The sequence below is a fragment of the Cariama cristata genome, unplaced genomic scaffold, assembly GCF_000690535.1.
Source record: "Cariama cristata isolate BGI_N322 unplaced genomic scaffold, ASM69053v1 scaffold44018, whole genome shotgun sequence".
Lineage (NCBI taxonomy): Eukaryota > Metazoa > Chordata > Aves > Cariamiformes > Cariamidae > Cariama > Cariama cristata.
Window position 1 is genome coordinate 4,736 of NW_009633670.1, and position 15,475 is coordinate 20,210.

Below are 15,475 nucleotides of genomic sequence, written 5' to 3' on the forward strand. Positions count from 1 at the left end.
GGAGAAAAAAAGCAGAGCCTGTGCTTAATGAGGTGTTTCTGATCCTCCCCATGTTCCCTTTCCCTGGCCTACGTTAGAAGAATTTGCTAAGAAAACATTAGGCAAAGCTACCACACAGCTTCTGTCCAGCAGTCGTCTCTGCTCTCTCTTCCCCTCCCTTCTCTCATCCCTTTACATACTGCCCACCACCCTCACTTTTCCAATTTTGCCACGAGATCTTTCAGCTCCAATTTCAGACTTCCTTTCCTGCCCCTGCCAGTTGTCTCTCTTTGCATCTGCCATCTTCTTCCTCTCACCCAGCAGGGAAAAAAGAAAAAAAAAAAGCCTTTCTTACTTGAATTAGAGCTGGATTCATGAGGTTCCAGCAGGTCTGCAAGAAAATGTGGGGATGCCAGCTGTACATGTATCATCCAAGACAGCAGTTGCTTGGCAGCCCCATGGAGACCCAGATTACCTCGAACTGTCACAACATAGCGCTGTGCATCTGCCTCCTGCCTGAGTTGACAGGGTCTTGTAAGTTAGAAGGGGTGCTGAGGAGGAGAGCTGGAGGGACATGGGAGAGTAAGGATCATCAAGAATGCTACCAAGGTAGGGCCCTGTGAAACTAAGTGCTGGCCCAGCCCAGATGCTTATCAGACTTGCAGTGACACCTACAATCTTCCCTGCCTTTTGACATTCTTTGCAAAAGACAAATAGACATGCAATAATTTCCTTAATTTCAACACCTGTAGTCAAATTGCTGCTTACAGCGTGATACCAAACCATTTGTCTCTTTGATTAGTCATTCCCCAGGGTGAACCTTAAAATAAGGAAACCTGGTAGAACAGAAGGTGCCCCACCTTTTTAAGAAGAAGCTTTAGTTGTATAACTAAAGACTGGTCTTCATTTCTCGGCCGGTAACTTCCTCCTTTCACCACACCTACTGTTCCTGGCGGAAAAAAAGAATAAACTGTTGTCAGAGACAGCAGACACATGCCAAAGAAATTGTGGGATCCTTAAAATCTTTTACCTGTAGAAGTTCCATGTGGAAGTCCATATGCTGAAGCTGTGTGTCGTGTTCATCTACCTTTTGTATGGGGTGAAAACAGGTAAGAAATCAACCGTTTGTTTTGAATGTTTTTGTCAAATATAACATGCTTTCTGTGCTTTGCAGAAACATGAATCTACCTACCCTCTGCATTATAGTTACTGTGGAGGGTTTTTCACTAGCATGATTTATTTTGGCAAAGCAAATTACACTGGTTACATGAATGTAGTCAGCTCTAAGAGTTCCAAATGTAAAACCAGAAGTCATTTTTATTATCTTTTCCTCACTTTGCAAACATTTCTCTCATATAAGTACTATCCATCAACACTGAAAATGTCATTTGAAATCTTCAGAGAAGAATGATTTCTTTTCAGCAGTGTCTTACATGACAGACGCGAAGGATGAATTACCATTTATGAACAATAAGCCTCATTTGATATCCTCACAGCCCTATCAAGAATCAACCCATATAACAATAAACAAATGTACTGCCTTGCGTTAGCATACACATGGGAGCAAGTCAAGTTATAGATCTCTGCTTCATAGGGAAAACAAACAGGATTAAAAAAAAACAAAACACAACAGTATTCTAATAAATACTAACTTGTATTTCACCAGGTTCTCTGGAGTAATCTTGGGGTTGCAATTGGCTTAGTTCGTTAAATGTGCTGTAGGAAATGTAGTCATAAGAAGTGCAAAAAGAGAATTGTGTGAAAAGGCACCAAGGAAACCCAGTGAGATGGTGAAGACCAGTTTAAGAGGTAGAGGGCACACTCCCTCTGTGGAAAAGTGATGGAAATCTTCACTAATGCTACGAAGAGCTGCCGTGTGGTAGTGAAGTGTGCTTAAAGCCGAAGACTCATTGTTGATGTGTAAGGCCAGTCTGTTGAAACACACTGTAAAAAGTCCAGGCGAGGCAACAGCGTTTTGAGTGTCAGTGAAACTGCAGACAAAGACAGAAGCAGCAACACGCTTATCTGAGATCCACGCAAGGTGTTGACCGGGCGAGCAGCCCCCTTTGCGGGCTCTATGTGGCAATACCGTCTCCCAAAAACCACAGCTAGCACAACTACGAGTTTGACCAAGTGACCACTGACCCACCGAACTGAAAATCTATTGGAACTTCACTTTGCAAGAGGACAGACTGGTGAGAGGTAAAAAATTCAGCTGCTGTTCTATTCATACAGACAGCCCCAAAATGCCACTATTGCGAACCCTGCCCATCCATAGGATGAACATCCAGGACAGAAGGAAGAAAACGCCTCCAAACACTGCGTCCAAGAAAGGAACGAGAGAGAACAGGGGAAGGCAGGCCTTAAGTAGCACTGACTGCACTAAATACCACGGAGTCTGCCTGGGATCATTCTCGTGGCCACAACGCTCCCACCTGGGAGTATATAACTTCAGAATATATATATATACACACACATGTGTAACTTCAGAACCAAGTTATTCTGAAGATGCCCCTTCTGTTGCAGTAGCACCTCAGAGGCAGATCTCAAGCTCGAGACAAAAGATGTCCAGCTCCCTCGTAGGAACATGGGTTTAACAGATTGGTATGCCCCCTGGTACAGGTGCTGAGATGTCAGAGCACCTTGCCCAAGAAACTAGTGTTTGCTGTCCAATTTTACAGATCAGAAAAGTGAGCAGAGGGAGAAAAGTGAATTGCCTGAGGCCGTTCAGCAAGCTAATGGCCAAGACAGGGCTGGGAGCGAGTTAACGGGACACTGGGTTAATTGCCACATTTATTCACCTTTCCTGGAGGGAAGAGGTCTGTTGGACAGGGGTTAAGTACAGTGCCAGGGTGTAAGTTTCCTCCTCCCTTGCTTGCAGAGTTAATCTCAATCAGCCTCTTGCCTCATCACAGAAATCATGTTGGAGTTTCAAAGACACTTCCAGCCATTTGGGTAGGATTCATAGTGCTTATCAGAATGAAGAGCAAAGCCAGGATAACCGGCTGTCCTCATGTGTCAGCTTTTGTTACGCATGGTGGACGAGTCTGGGACACAAACCAGCCAGCCAGAAGAGAAGCTGGCAGGTTTCCCCCCGCTATTAGCACTGATCTGATTTTGTTAATTAAAACAGAACAAACCTAACAGACTTGGTGCAGATGTAACAAGGCTTTTTAAACAGTTCCTGTGTTAGGTATTAGCAAATGCCGATCAGCTCTTTAAAAGCTCTTCTTTACCAGAAGGTTTGGGCTGCTCTGGTGACAAACATAGTGCTCCTCTGGGCAAGTCTCGGCACAATGCAGAAGATACAGAAACAAATTAAGCAATCAATGCAATCTTGCACCACATAGAAGTAATTCTTGCCTGGCATTTCTGCCTGTATTACTACAGCTTCAGTGGCGGTAAAGGTGATTAACAATACTATATCATACTAATACTAGATAATAACTACAACAATTTGTAGTTATTAGTAAAAAATAAATATAATTGTATTTTTTTATGTTACAGTAGCACCTAGAGGACAGTCATTGAGTATCACTGTGTATGCTGGTGTATATCAGAAAAAAAATGATAACTTTTCTCTACTAGTTACTTTGAGATCTCCACACGAGCAGTATCATAGGAGAACCCTTGCTGCTGTTTCTCTGGAGCATCTTGGCCCTGTGACAATGTGGTAAGAGCAAGGTGGTCAGGAGAAAGCCACCCAGGTCACCTTTACTCTTGTAAGCAGGGCCCAGAGTCACGCTGCCCCTGGGAGCCCCGACTGAAACATTAGAGAGGCAGAACACCCTCAATTCAAAGGCCACCGATTTCAACCAGTGTTCACTGGGCCTGGCTGAGGGTTCATTTTCCACTGCTCCTGTTCCGCTATTCATATTTTACCATAGGCTTTATACAGGAAGGGCTCCATGGATTTCAAATGTTAAAATTTATTTCTGAATTTATGGTAGCAATTTAAAATATCCAGTTGGACTTAACTGCAACATCCTTTTAGCCTATTAACTTTTATTTCTGGAGCTCCTGGGGCTTCTACAAAGTAATTAGCAGAACTATGGCAACTGAGCAGATTATTTTATGCACTGGGCACGTAGCATTCATATCACTCTCATGCTGCTGATTTCCATAGGAGGACAAAAGGGAAAGTTGCTCGCAGAAACTGAGAGTTTCATCATTTAGAAATTAAAATGCACTGAGTATTGGAGATTTGCTAGAGTACAATTACAGCTGCAGGTTTTCTAAACCCTTCTACCTACTGCACAGGCCTTTAAGCAACAAAGATCAGGAAGATTTCTCTAGCCACTGCAGCCTGAACAATTATTCCAGCCCAGGGTGTATGTGCGAGAAAGACACTCTCTCCCACAAGGTTCTTCAGTAAGATTAAGGGGATTTGGGGAAAAGGATTGTGAGCCAGGAAGAGGCTACAAAACCTGGGAGGGCCTTCATAAGCAGTGTCTGTCTGTAGACAGTTATTCCATTCCCTGCCAGTGCCCTGCTGGAGACTGTATTGGACTCTGAAGGCTCAGCTGGTGTTCTGCTGGAAAAGCAAGGAACAAAGGCAGGCTTTCAAATAGCAGAGACCATCCCATGAAGCAGGACTTACAGAAAATCTGATTACTCTTCAGCTGTGTATAAGGCCGTATCAGTAACATATCTCACACAGTCAAAGGGCGTCCCATTTCGCAGTGTGAAATAGCAGGCCGCATCTGCAAATACAAATGAAGCATTGAGCTGGCCCTCAAAACAGCAAGATCCTCTGCAGCTTGTCAGCTCCAGACTGGAGTTACAGACCAACCCTGAGGACCTCTCTTTATCCTAGAACCTGTCCAGAGCATCCGAGTGTGCTCTCAAACCAATACAGCAACCATCCTAGTTGTCAGTCTCTAATACCTTCCTCACACTAGTGGGATTTTTGGAGAGAGCCCATGCCATCTCCCAGCTGCTAGTGGAAGCAGGACTGTGGTGTTCCAGGGAATGCTGCTCCAAGAAGGTACCACTTGTGGTCTTTGTTCCAACATAGCAAGAAAACCTAAGTTTCAGGGTAAATCCAGTCATGAACATGATGGAGAGGAAAGGAGCAGCCCGGCTCAGACAGCTCACAATGTATGTTCCTCTGCCTGTGCAGGGCTGGCAGGTAGAAAAGGTCAAAGCAAATGCATTGGTGCTAACCTCAGGATTTGCCACACTGTGCTCTTTTCAGATCCCGGGGAGACATGCCCTGCGTTCACAGCTCTCAGCATCGGCAATGCTTTGATAGGGACAGACCTGAAAGTGAAGCTGCTGCTGTACACCAGACAGAACCCAAACTGTGCTGAAGAGCTCGATTCAACAGCCTCCAAGTATCTAGATGTGACCAAGAAAACAACCTTCATCATCCACGGCTACCGACTCACAGGCTCTACCCCGGTCTGGATCCCTGACTTGGTACATCTCCTGCTTTCTGCAGAAGACATGAACGTCATCCTTGTAGATTGGAACCGGGGCGCAACAACTCTCATCTACAGTAATGCTTCCAGAAACTGCAAGAAAGTTGCTGAGATTCTGAAGAAACTTATTGATGAAATGTTGGTAAGTTGAACGTTCACACTACGGTATAGTCATTAACTCACAGGATGTAAAGGGCACAAAGGAAGTGTTTAAAAACAGCAGGATGTCCGGGGAAAACAAACTCCGAAAAAGGAATACATTAGTTTTTAGAAGTGCAGCTATACTGCAATGCCAAATTCTACCCTCGGACTTGGTATGATGGTATTTTGTTGCAATATGCAGTTTACACTCTTAAGTCTTTACATTTCTGGATACAAAACTCTGCAGCATTGTTTTCCCTCTATTTCCACTTTCTCCATGTCTGAAAGTCAGCTTATGGGGATCAGCTACAGTTTCCAGCTCCTCTGTGCTGTGGCACAGGCAATGATGACACTGGATCATTAGGATCTTTTGTGTCTGCTAACACCTTGCAGGAACCACACATGGGCAACTGGAGTTGTAGTCACGGGGCCCACGAATACTCGTTCCTGTCCACACCTGTAGTCACTGCCCCAGGAAAATACCACCATTGCCTGGACTGCTCTCAGCACAGCGCTCTCAGATATGGGCCTCAAACAGGAGTGCGGGTTGTACTGTGGGACTATCAAAGGGGGAATATTTACACAGAGCAGAACACATCAAGGGAAAATGTGGGAAAAGTAGGGAGATGCATTTACATTCCTCCTCCTGATATTTTTTATGCCTTTCACATGCCTAAAATCTGTGACGATGAGTACTCTGAAATCTCAGGTTGATGGAGCATCGCTTGACTCCTTGCACATGATAGGAGTGAGCCTGGGAGCACACATCTCTGGCTTTGTGGGACAGATGTTTGATGGTACACTTGGAAGAATCACAGGTAAAGCCTTTCCTCCCATCAGTCCTTTTGCCTGGAGGATAGCTGTCCACCGTGAGCTGCTCATTACTGAAGTGATGCCATCCACACGGTTTTGCCTTGCAGGCCTTGACCCAGCAGGCCCCTTGTACAGAGGAAAGCCGCCTAGTGAGAGGCTAGATCCTACAGATGCACAGTTTGTTGATGTCATTCATTCGGACACCGATGGTATGTGACATTTCTCCTCTTTGCCATTATGAGCAAACCTAGAGACTGATGGGGAGTACAGGGAAGTGGGGGCTCTGGTAGGCAGCAGTGCTGGGGGGATCCTTGCTCCTTTGGCCCAGGAGAACAGCGGTCTCCTTCACTGGTGCCCTGAAGGGGTCTGTGTTCCTGTGTTGCCTGCATTCCTTTGGGAGCTACTGTTTTATTTGCATTTCAAAACATGCTGCTGGTTTATAGCAATTACAGCCTTGTGGCCCATGAAGGACGAGGACTTCAGCACGGGTGTCGGAGTGCCCCGTTGCTACCGCAGCAGACAGTCCTGCTGGAGCAGTTCCCTGCAAACTCCACACTGCGGGGTCAAGCTGCAGCCAAGAACACAGCATCTCAAAAGCTAATCACACAGCTCAATGCCTTGAACAGCAGATCGGTTATCCCCAATCCCGTGGCTCCCTGCGTGATGCTTCCAGTCTTCATCCCACCTCCTGCGGGCTAAACCTTCCTCTGGGGCAAATCCAGCATCTCCCTCAGCTCTCTCCTTTCCCAACCAGTGCACAGCATGTCTTCAAACCCGCCAGCTAGGCCAGCAGCGTCACGCAAACCCTCTGCTCTGCTCCCACTGCCATCCTACCCCTAGCATTTGGCTTTCCCACCTCATTGCTGCCTCTTGTCTTCTCCCAGTCCCTCTAAGAAGTTGGACTTCAGCAGCACAGCAATAGCCAGTGTTTCGCACCTCTTTTCCTCTCCTGCACGCAGCAACACAAAAAGCCACATTTTGTACTGTCACACGGAGACTTATTTTAGGTATTTGATACTATTGCTAAAATGACACAGCTGGGTCACAACCATTTGGCCTGCTGCATGAATAGATGAATGACATTAATATTGCTGCACAGGCAGGCATCCTAGAGCTAAATAACTATTATTTTTTCCAGTTAGTTTTTTATGTTTCCTTCTTCTGCATTTTATGATGTAATATTCCCTCCCCTCACCTCTGATACTTTCTTTTGTCAGGACTAGGTTACGGAGAAGCACTAGGCCACATAGACTTCTACCCCAACGGCGGGACCGACCAGCCTGGCTGTCCACTGACAATATTTTCTGGTAATTAATTCTGCCTTGAATTGCACAAACACTGACAAAATGTTTCCAATCAGAAAAAGAGGAGAAGGCCAGAGAAACATCATCACTGCTTAGAAAATACATGAAAACCATATTCTGGGAAAGCCGTGATAGCAATCTCTTCCCAGCACTGATGTGGCACGCTGACGTAACAGGAGTTTAGCTGATGTGCAGCAGGCAGACATACGAGTCAAGGGTGATCCTTCTGCTCTCTGTCACAAATGCAAATGGGATTAACTTTCCATGCCAAAAGTCATCAGGTAAATTTGTGCTTTCATTTTGTGATTACGTTTAGAAAACCTGTGGGATTTTATTTTTTTTTTAATTACTTAGAACACACACAAAACCCCAAGGACTAGCAATGGCAAGAACCTGTTGAGAAAACAGGTTCAAGATGAATGTGGGGTAGGCACTTACATAGACTCCAATGCGCCTTTCTTGGCAGTGACAGACAGTGCGGTCTGGCAGGTAGAGCCCTAGTCTTGAATGTAAGAAAGCTTTTTTCCTTTCCAGCCTAGCAGCAGAACTGGTTTTATGAAAGCTGGGTGAAGAAGATACCTCACAGAAGAAAAGGCAGTAATATGAACTCAACCCTTATCAGATCCAAGAGAATGTACATAGGAAACCAGCCTGAAACAAAAATCCATAGGAAATGAGGCTTCACTCATTTTGCTGCTCATGTAACAACTCATTTTATTAGTTGTATCTTTCTAAAGCGTTTTTTACACCAAAAATGGAAGACCACGTGCAAAAAAAAAAAAAGCAATATCCAACTGTCAGGCCTGAGGTCAGAGAGAAGAGGGGAACACCTGAGATGCAGTAGGATCCATAGCTGGATCCTCTGGAACTGCAGTAACAATACGAACAAATCTGTTTTTAAAACCAAAAAAGAAGAAAAGTAGGCACAGGCAGAGCTGAGCGCACTCAAAGGGAGAGGCTAGTGCCCACTTACCGTTCTGCCCCAGCCCAGTGCCCCCCAGTGCAATCTGTTGTGTTCAGACTGGTCAGTGACTGTTCACATGTGTGTGGTTTTTTACTAGTGCATTAATACTGTTTTCCTCAAGCATGAGGATTGCTAACAAAATATTTCTTCCCTATGTATGATTAAGGCTTGCAGTATTTTAAATGTGACCACCAGAGGTCTGTTTTCCTGTTCATGTCATCCCTGAAACAGAGCTGCAACATTACTGCATACCCATGCGACTCGTACAGAAATTACAGGAATGGCAAATGTACCAGCTGCGAAACGTTTTGGCCTATGCCATGCCCCATCCTAGGTAAGGATCCAGGGAACGTAAATACATCCTCAATACCTGTGTCTGACAGAGCTGCCCATCACTAGTGTAACTTGGTGTGTGACAAATGTGTGTGACAACACAGTGCTTTGCAAAAGCATGTAAGTTTTTGAGACGGTCTCTCCTTGACTTCTGCAGAGATACAAACCTCTGCTGCAGGCAAAAGAGGCCTGAGAAATTTCCCTGCTCTTTGTACGCTCACATCACGTTATGATCTAGAACAGAAATCCACACGTAAAGGATCCAGAACTACAAAAGCCAAAACAAGACCTCGGATCTTTACACTAAAGTCACAGAAACAATGCATTAAAATGCCTTAGTTGCAGAGTTTGAGGGACAGGGGCATGTTCTTGCTAAAACAGAATCTTTTCTAAGAAATTTTCAGCATCACAAACCCCTCTTGACTCTAAAAGGAATGGCAGAGGGGTGAACAAAGGGTATTCTGGTTTGTTGTAACCGACACACAGAGGTGTCCCAGCCTGGATGTGACAGCCCAGCTTCAGGCTGCCAGTTCTGAAATGTTGATGCTAAAAAACCTGACACTTCCAGGAATGAACTTGCAAAGCTAAGGGGATGGTTTTCATTCCGCACTGCAAAATGAAATCCTTCTTGACCATGGATATCAGATGTGGGAAAAGATCAATCTTAAAACAAGTGCTGAACAGTAACCAGGCATATTTAGACACTCAGTTGGCTTTAGTTACACAAGTAAAATTAAGCCCTGGTGTAAGTCTACAGAGTACGGGAGTATGTGTCACACTACTACCTTGCGGCCGGCAAGTAATATGCTATTTCTTAAATACTTGCTTTGTTATTTTCAGCAATTTAGTTGCTTAAATACCTGTGCAGTAACTCTCTGTTTAATTTTCAAACTGTCATCTATAGGTTTTTATGCCCATAAGTGGAAAAGCTATTTAACACAACAGAACCATCCAGTGACAAGTATGTTTTTTGATACAGCGGACAAAGAGCCATTTTGCAGTAAGTAACTAAGATTTCTGGGATGATTTTTCTTTGTGTATTGCCTCCTCCAGCAACAGCCAAGCCGAGATGTTTAGTTGGCTATTGGCATCGTAGCCAGCGTTTTAGAAACAAAGCCAGTGGCTGCTGGATAGAATCATAGAATCGTTTAGGTTGGAAAAGACCTTTGAGGTCATCGAGTCCAACCATTAGCCTAGCACTGCCAAGTCCACCACTAAACCACGTCCCTAAACACCACACCTACACGTCTTTTAAACACCTCCAGGGATGGCGACTCCACCACTTCCCTGGGCAGCCTGTTCCAGTGCCTGACAACCCTTTTGGTGAAAATTTTTCCCAATATCCAATCTAAACCTCCCCTGGTGCAGCTTGAGGGCATTTCCTCTTGTCCTATCGCTCATTTCTTGGGAGAAGAGACCGACCCCCACCTGGCTACACCCTCCTTCCAGGTCATTGTAGAGAGCGATCAGGTCTCACCTCAGCCTCCTCTTCTCCAGACCAAACCCCCCCAGCTCCCTCAGCCGCTCCCCATCAGACTTGTGCTCCAGACCCTTCACCACCTTCGTTGCCCTTCTCTGGACTCACTCCAGCACCTCAAGGTCTGTCTTGTGGTGAGGGGCCCAGAACTGAACACAGTACTTGAGGTGTGGCCTCACCAGTGCCGAGTACAGGGGGCTGATCACTGCCCTGGTCCTGCTGGCCTCACTATTGCTGATACAGGCCAGGATGCCGTTGGCCTTCTGGGCCACCTGGGCACACTGCTGGCTCATATTCAGCCACCTGTCGACCAACACTCCCGGGTCCTTTTCCACCAGGCAACTTTCCAGCCACAATTTGAATTACGTCCATTTGCAGTCTTGCCATTACATTCCTTATCTGCAAACCTGCCTGGTGCTGTGAAAGCCAGCTGCTCGCTAGAGATGTGCAAGAACAGGCTCACCTTGCTTACAATGCTAGGAAATTTGTTGAAAACATGCAAATGAAACATAAAAGGGTAGTTCCTAAGCTGTGTTTCAAAACAACGTGCCACTCTTTTGTGCAAGCAAGAGGTGTGTGGGAACGATGACAGTCAGAGACATGCTCTGAGCTGAACAGGTAAAAAAGCTACCCTGAACAAAAGTGAAAGGCACAGGGAAAGGGCCCAGGCAAGGGAGAATCAATGAAAAAAAGGTTTCACCGAGGTTTCTCCTCACCCCCGTGATCACCAACATACTGAGCCATGGGCAGGGATTACGGCCTGAGGTCCAGTGCTGGTCAGCAAGTGAATTCAGTCACTTACAGATCAGAGTAAAGAACAGATGATTCTGCTCCGTGACGGAGAAGACAAGTGAAAGATGCTGAGAACAGAAATGAAGGGGTTCAGAGGCAGACAGGAGAAAGAAAAGGCAATCTGAAAATGAACGGGGAAGACAGGGAGTGAATGGCGGTGTGCTGAAAGCCGTACAGAGAGGCCATCTTGCACGCCACTTGTGTAACCCTTGCTGTAGTGCTTTCCCAGACATCTCTTAATATTTCTGTTGGAAACCTCTGCAAAGGGAGATGGCAAGCAGGAAGGAGTAAGAGATTTTAGAGATAAATTGAATGGGTTGTGTCAGACGAGCAAATGGGAGAAAGACATCCTCCACCTGCAGCTCCACTCCCAGACAGGCACGCAGCCGGGCTGGAAAGCAGAGCAAGCACGCAGAGTCTAACTGCGCTCACTCTCTCTCTCACCTCAGTTTATCACTACTTTGTGGATATTATTACATGGAACAAAGACACCAGAAGAGGCACCTTCAGCATTGTACTAGCTGATGAAACTGGGAAGAAGGCAGAATCTAAAGTTAATCCGTAAGTTTTACCAATCTGATGATCTGTAAATGTTAGCAAATCACTTGGTACAACTACATCTGGGAGGAGGCAAGATATCCTCCTCTAATTTCTCTGCTGATACTTGATAGCATACATGCCTTAGGGCTTTCCTGGCCCTATGCGATTTTCGCAGACTCCCCCGACACACACAGCCCAACCCTTTGGTTTGGACCCTTCTCAGGCATCTTAAGGACTGAAGTGGACAATCTCAGCCAGTGGCATGGCTGTCCTAGGCTTCCACTAAAGCAGGAGGAAAAATACATCTCCTCTTTCCTTCCCCTTCCAGAGAGCCTTCCGTTCCAGCTCTGGGTGCCCACGACAGCTGGGATGAACCTGAGCCTGAATATGTAACATCCAAAGCAATTCATTCCACTTGGAGAGGCAAATTAATGACTGGTGTTTATGTGGACATGCAAATTTCTGATTGATCTAAACACACTTCAGCCAAATAAGTCCTGCTCAACTAGTGTTTCCAAGTATCTCTAACTGCATATTCTCTCAGCCACATCTACTGGCACAGGAGCAATCTGCATAGCTCCCTGGGGCTGCACAACAGGACCACCCCGCTCTGCCGAGCGTGTGACAGCCCACCAGGCAGCATGCTTACACACACACACACGTCGTGAACACCTTTGACAGGTTAAAACTTGTCCTATTTGTCAGGCCCTCCTAAAACTTCTAAACAAGGCCAGTCATTTTGAGTGTTGCAACCAGGATACACTTCCAGTCACATCTGCGCTCTTCACCTTCATAAGGGAAACCTTAAACTATGGCCACACAACCAGCTCTATAAAGAATGTGTTGCATGACCACAGCATTCTTGCGAGCAGCTCTGCTGCTTTTGCAGCAAGGTCAGTGCAGTTTTCATGCGTTATCTCAAAGTAGAACTGGCCATTCTGTCAAAAAGGACCAAGGCCAAACCCCAGCCCTGCGAGGCTTCACTTCTTTAAGCCTGTGCTATTTTCCTACCCTGTCAAGCTGGACTACTCTCCGTTAATTCCGGTCAACGCTGCATTGTTTTGCAGACACTTCTGCTGCATTTGCCAGAACAGAACTACCAGAAATTTAGTTAGGGGCATTAATATCCCCAAGGTACAGTCTTCCATTTGTAGAGCTACCTCAGGCATACAGCATTGTTACAAACAGATTTTTATATACAGCAACATATTCTGCAAACTCCACGGATGACTCTGTGCTCAGGTCTGCAGAGGCAGCCAGGTACAAACACCATTTGGGTTTAGTCCACTCGGGTTCAAAGCAGAATCACAGTGAGGATTCTGGTTTGGCACCACAGCAAACGGCATCAGACCTCTGTGTCTCCACTCCCACCCCAAATCACTGAGGGCAAAAGTGGCTGAGCAGGTTCACACCTGGAGACCCAAATCTCTACCCATTTCCTGTAAATCAGAAACTAATGGTAAGTTCAGCCCTTCTCCTCCCCCAGCACTGCTTCTAATACTATACTGAATATATTAAAAATGGTGCTATTCCCGTGGTGACTCTCTCACACCTTGTCTGCTTTATCTTTAGAGAAGCTGCAGTCTTTCAGCAGTACAACCAAATCACTTTGCTAATTGGATTCGACCAGGATTTTGAAAATGTAGAAAGAATTTCCTTGACATTTTCCACAGGATCTGTCATTGGCCCCAAATTCAAACTCAGGATTCTCCAAATGAGGTTCCGGTCACTTACAAATCCAGAAAGGTAAGCAGAGGTTTACAAACCATTTCTAATCTTCCAGACTGGACAGAAGTAAATGAAACTCTCAGGTTCCTGGCTTGGCTGAGTTTGTCCAGAACAATTAGATTTATTTCACATTTAATAATTCTTGTACACGTATCCTGGGAATAAATTCTGCCTTTAGCGCATGCACACAAATCCCATAGCTGAATACCTACTTGAACACAGAGATTGTTCTATTGTACTGAAAACATGTCATTAGTGGTCTGACTCCGATGTGGTCTGACATTTTAACCTTTGGTCAGGAAAATAACCTTTGAGAAGATGCCCAGGCCTGAACTCTGGGCTGAAGGTAAACGCAACCCTCAGGGAAATATAAATGTCCAGCCTCAAACACACATTTTATATCCCAGTCCATTTCTATGTCCAGTCAAGCAGGGAGATTAATTTACTCCTGGAATACTGGTAACTGGGAGCTGCTGGCCACTATGCCCCAAAGCACTGACTACCACCCACAACACGATGAGGTATCTACCAGGTCATTTGCTGATGAGATTTCTACAGCTGCTTAAGTCACCCTGTTAACCTCTGTCTGCTCTCCAGTCCTACCCTTAATCTTCCCTGATTTCTAGGGCACCTGTGGAGGACGGGATCTCTGCCTGACCTCAGCAAGTACAGGATCTCTTAGGTTGACCTTGTGTGCAAGGACAGCGTGCGGCCATCAAGCCATACCATGCTTTAAATTTAGGTTAAAACAAGGATTGTATATCACAGAGTGAGAAGGGTGAAGCAAAAAAAAAGGACAGAGCTGCAGAACATGTTTCTTTGCAGTTTGTGAAGGTCTGCTACTCTTCTCTTAGCCTTGGAATAAGGAAAAGATTGCATGTGTCTAACAAGCAAAGTCCTTCTGCAGCTCCCCCTCATTTGACACTCCCTTTCTCCTGTCCCACATCTCCGCAGTCATTTCCAGCCCAAGATCTGCATTCAATCTTTTTAAAAGTAGATACAAATGCCCAGGCATTTCATCAGAGGCTGTCCACTCTCCCCTAGGAAGGGCTGCCACAGGCTATGAGTACAGTTTCATGATTATTTTAACGCCATTAAGTAAGCAGTCCCTGCCACAAGGAGGGATGTCCTGCCCTCTCTCCTCCCCTGTTCTAGGGTTCATGTGGCCCCAAGTGAAAGCCTAAGTATTTCCTCTGGTTTTCAGCTGGGCTAGCTCTAAGCCAGATCAATGCCTGGTCCCAGCTCAGAGCGGCGGCACAACCCCTAATGCTGATACCAGGGAACCGGGAGGAACATGAACGTGAGCTGCCAGGACCACCCCGTTCGGTGGACGCACAAGTCTGGCTTAAAGGGAACCATGAACTCTGTAGCCAATAGCTCAGTTTGCTTGCTGGGTTTTGTGTTTTTTCCACAAGGAAAAGCAAAAGATAATGTAGAACAAAATGAAAATATGCTCAAGGTACCCAATGGCCTTGCTAACGCTTAAGGTCAACCTCACTTTAGGTGGACTTCAAGCCAGTTGTCTTGAGAAGGTGACTTATTTTACATAAGCCTCCAGCATGCTGGGAAGATGATACAAGAAATGCTGATTTTTCATTTTTGACTTGTGTCGACTGTTTTTATACAGACCACAGCTGTGCAGATATGACCTTGTCCTGATGGAGAACATCAAAAAAACCTTTAAGCCCATCCCATGTTGGCGCAGGAGCTGAGACCCGAATGTGCTATTTGTGAATGTCAGGTCTGAAGGCGGCAGACATTCTCACAGCCGTATGGGGACTCACCTGAAAGTTCCTCGACGCCTTCTGGGGAGACAAAGCGACAGCGCGGTGGGCCCCTCTTGTCAACGCAGAGACTTATAAATGGGGCTGTAGAAGTGACAAAAAAAAAACCTCGATGGCGTTGTGTGGTTGTGGAGCCGGAGGAGCCGGCTTTGCGCCCTCGGGGGCTGAGCCCTCAGCGGCCGGGCCGCGCCCTCACG

The 15,475-nt window shown here is 45.9% G+C and overlaps 1 protein-coding gene across 1 annotated transcript; it reads left to right on the top strand.

Annotated features, from left to right (window-relative positions):
• Positions 1-1,036: 1,036 nt before the first annotated feature.
• Positions 1,037-15,189, top strand: LIPH (lipase, member H; the record flags this gene model as incomplete). Its single annotated transcript, XM_009706838.1, has 10 exons — positions 1,037-1,088; positions 5,177-5,544; positions 6,253-6,361; positions 6,464-6,565; positions 7,574-7,663; positions 8,791-8,958; positions 9,862-9,957; positions 11,676-11,787; positions 13,339-13,512; positions 15,122-15,189. Coding segments are annotated over exons 1-10 (1,339 nt in total), but the record flags the coding sequence as incomplete, so codon positions are not given.
• Positions 15,190-15,475: the final 286 nt, after the last annotated feature.